This window comes from Cyprinodon variegatus, unplaced genomic scaffold (genome assembly GCF_000732505.1).
Source record: "Cyprinodon variegatus isolate N-32 unplaced genomic scaffold, C_variegatus-1.0 Scaffold439, whole genome shotgun sequence".
Taxonomy (NCBI): Eukaryota; Metazoa; Chordata; class Actinopteri; order Cyprinodontiformes; family Cyprinodontidae; genus Cyprinodon; species Cyprinodon variegatus.
In genome coordinates, this window is record NW_015150892.1 from 107,543 (window position 1) to 111,577 (window position 4,035).

Sequence of the window (4,035 nt, forward strand, 5' to 3'; positions counted from 1 at the left end):
TACGACTTTATTCTCCTAATTTTACGACTTTATTCTCATAATTTTATGATTTTATTCTCGAAATGGAAGAAAAAAAAATCTCTACCCTGGCCCTAATACTCCGTCGTAGTTTTAAGACATTTGTTACCATTTCGGGAATATTTCTACCTTTGCATCTTATTCCAGGGTTTGGAGGACTCAAACTCATATTTTCACATGCTTGGGATAACAAAAACCAACCCTGAAGTCTTACATATATATCTGTGTTTAGGTGGTGATGTATCTGGCAGGGTGTGGTCTTCAGAGTTGTGCCATGCTGGTTGCAAAGGGTTACCCAGATCTGGGCTGGAATCCAATAGAAGGAGAGCGCTACCTCTCCTTCCTGAGATTTGTCGTCTTCTGTAATGGTATGTCTTACATCTTTTACACAGTTTCTTGCTGTAAACATTCACTCAGAGGTCATATTTCATTTCATCAGATAAATCACATGGTAGATGATTATCTTGAAATGGAAAGCTTTAAATTGGTTTACAAAATGTAAAGGCATAGGTTCTCCAAATGATCGTATAGGCTGAATTATCTAAGTAAATGTGAAGTTTGCATACAGATTCATTGTTAAATTGAGAAGGACATGCTTTAACTAAACAAATCTACAAGGAAAGGCTGCTGAGTAGCCAGGACTAAGAAGTAAGAATCCTGCTCAGCTTTTTTAACACTTCACTCTAGCTGACTCTGTCCATTCCTTTTGTGTGTAATAGAAATTGTTAATGTGTTAGTAAGATTAATGTGAAGGCCTTTCTGGCTGTAGGTGAGAGTGTGGAGGAAAATGCCAATGTGGTGGTGAAGCTGCTGATCAGGCGTCCCGAGTGTTTCGGCCCCGCCCTGAGGGGAGAGGGAGGACAGGGTCTGCTGGCTGCCATGAAGGAGGCCATTAAGATCTCTGAGGATCCCGCTCTGGACCTGCCGAAGACCCCGGCTGGAGCCACAGCAGGGTAGGAATGTGTCCAAAATTTATTTCTACACCAATTCTGGTCAACAATAAAACAAACAAATCCAAATCATTCATTAGTGATTGAGCTATAAAAACCTCTGTAAAACTAAAAGTCTTGTGTTGAGCATTGTTGGTATTTTCATTGTTAAGAAACCGAAATGCTGCTGTCCTTTCATCCTGTTTAGATTGTTTTAAAAAGATCAACGGAAATTAGCAACTCAGATATGATTGAATGAGTGAATTAATGTCAATATAGAGCAAAATATAGAGCAGAAACTGGAATCAGGACCACCTGTCTAAGATGCAATCAGTTTAATGACAGGACCCTCTATCCAGAGGTCTATGTCTTGTCCAGAGGTCTTGCCTCTTTTTTTTAATCAAAATTGAAAAATAGTTATAAAATGAGGCTGAACTGCTGTTATGTGACTAGATCACAGAAATATCCATCAGTGCAAACCGTTTTACATTCAACATTAAAGACAAAAAACACAAAGCAGTGAATCAGTGGAAAATACTATAGAAATTATACATGGTTTACAAAAGTTGTTACAAAAAATGAAAACTGTAGCATGCATCTTTTACTGTTACCCCGAATTTGATGTAATCAATTGCGTTGAAATGTTGTTAAGTCTCAGTATAAATAGCTTTTGTAGAGTTTCGTAGAAAATGTTAGTCCTGGAGACCACTTAACTCATCAGACGTGTCAGAGAGAAATCGAAAACAAGGTTAGATTATGAAACATTATTTTGACTTTTAGAAATCCCATACAACACAGAATTTGAAAACATTTAAGGAGTATGACTAGAATATTTTTGATGGGTTTCATTCCAACATTTCACAAAAGTAATGACACTGTTGGATGACATTCATCCTGCTCTTATTATTATGCAAAAGCTTTAACACAGCAGCATTTTAATGCTGAGCATAATTATTGCCTGAGGTGAAGAGGAGCATTTGGATGCTGGTCAGAATCAATGCATTTAATGTGGAGAGCAGAAAAGGGGTCAAAACATAGTTTTACATCTAGAAATTTTCTCAACCTCTGCCTCCTGCTGCTGACTTTGTTCTTATGTAGGAGGGATGTAAAGGTATGAGACAGGCACTTTTTTGTGTTGCAGGTCTGGTGAAGAGGAAAAAGAAGTCATCCACATGGGCAATGCCATCATGTCCTTCTACTCGGCCCTGATCGACCTGCTGGGACGCTGCGCTCCTGAGATGCATGTGAGAGTCTGAGTGCAAAGTTTGGTGCAACGATGAAGGCCTGTTGCCTTCATGACATTTACACTTCAGTTTCTTTGTCTGTTAGAATTATGAGCCTGTAAATGGCTTTATGAATCAAATTGGGTGGGGGTATTATGGGATTCTTCATTGTCAATAACCAATAATGTATTACTGTTTCATATTTTCTGAACTGAACTGTATGGTAATATAAATTGATTATTTTTTTTTTTTACTCAACAGTTTTTAAGTTTTGTGCGTCCATGCACCTTACATAAAAACAATGTTTTCTACTTAACAGCGCTGTTGAATGTCTACTGTATAAATATAATTTTCTTGCAGCTCATCAATGCAGGGAAAGGGGAAGCATTGCGCATCAGAGCCATCCTGCGCTCTCTGGTTCCCACTTCAGACCTGGTTGGCATCATTAGCATCCCCCTCAAGATGCCTGTGGTCAATAAAGGTATCCGTATTTTGACGGCTACTTGTTGCATGGACTGGAGGAGCTGCCACCGGTTAAAAAGCAACATATAAAAACACTGATGGGAGTTATTTGGAAATGCGAATGCTCTCAGAAAATATTAATTTAATGCATAAGCATGAATATTAATTTCTTATTATTATTGGATTTCACAATCCCTTCTGCTGCTTTGTGATAGACTAAGATATTGGATCACTTACTCAGAAATGCAGTGTTGTTTTTAATCTCCTACTTAAAGGCTACTGAAACAATTCATTATTACCTCCCAGAGTCTTAGACTTTTTTTTAAAAATAATACTATCAAAACTGTTCTAATCTTTTTTGCCTTGTTTGTCTTTGCCTTTAAAGAAGCTTAATTTTCCTTCTTCTGCCCTTATACTCCAAATATCTTATTTTACTCAAATATATGAAAATTTGGTTGCAGTATTGTATTCTGGAATACTTCTAGTATTTTAACTCTAGTTTTATTTTCCACTTTTTATAGTGAAATGTGAATCATTTGTGAAGTTTTAGTTTAATCTTTTGTACAGTTTGTATTCAGCTACTGTTACTGTCTAAAACATGTTGAAAATGCAGAAATATGAAATGCAGTGATTACTCTGTGTTATTTAAACTGACCTGCAGATGGTACCGTGACAGAACCTGACATGTCAGCTTCCTTTTGTCCGGACCACAAGGCTCCCATGGTGCTCTTTCTGGACAGAGTTTACGGCATTGAGGACCAGAGCTTCCTGCTTCAGATGCTGGAAGTCGGCTTCCTTCCTGACCTCAAAGCCTCAGCATCTCTGGACACTGTGAGTCCAACAGAACTTTCTTCTTAGACATCAAACTAAAAATGGTCTATCTTAAAACTCTTCAGGAAAGCCCAGATTAATATATTAGCTCAATCCTATTCCTCAAGTACCACCATCCTGTTAGCTTTAGTTGATTCCTTGGTGCAACAGACCTGACCTACATGAAAGTTTGATTAACAGGCTTCTGCAGCACTTAACGGCTGCTGAGGAGCCTATGTAATCATTTCAAGCAGGGTTTCAGCAAAAGAGATGTATCTAAAACATGCAGAGTAGTAGTACTTGAGGACCAGGCGTCCGTTTCACGAAGCAAGTTTAACAAACTCAGATTTAAATCCGTAACTCTAAATTGATCTAGCCTAGCGTCGGGAACTTGGGAGCTGCTATGAATTTGTTAAATCAATTCAAAGTAGGTCAACTCAGAGGGTGTGCATGACAGGTTTAAAAAGCCATCATCAGTGGAGCCCCGAATCGACCAGTCACCATGACAACGGGCAACAGGAAGTGCCTATTTCACCCCACTGGAACTGTGGATTTTAACTAATAAATAAAAAAAATGGACAATGTGTTTAAAA

At 38.2% G+C, this 4,035-nt stretch overlaps 1 protein-coding gene across 2 annotated transcripts in view; it reads left to right on the top strand.

Moving 5' to 3' along the window:
- The window catches only part of LOC107093662 (ryanodine receptor 3-like), a 101,111-nt gene that overhangs the window by 58,448 nt on the left and 38,628 nt on the right, over positions 1-4,035 (top strand). For both annotated transcript variants that reach the window (XM_015388853.1, XM_015388852.1), the window contains 5 exons: positions 251-386; positions 788-971; positions 2,089-2,191; positions 2,531-2,651; positions 3,294-3,463. In XM_015388853.1, coding sequence (XP_015244339.1) covers positions 251-386; positions 788-971; positions 2,089-2,191; positions 2,531-2,651; positions 3,294-3,463 — 714 coding nt within the window. The remainder of the gene's footprint in view (positions 1-250; positions 387-787; positions 972-2,088; positions 2,192-2,530; positions 2,652-3,293; positions 3,464-4,035) is intronic.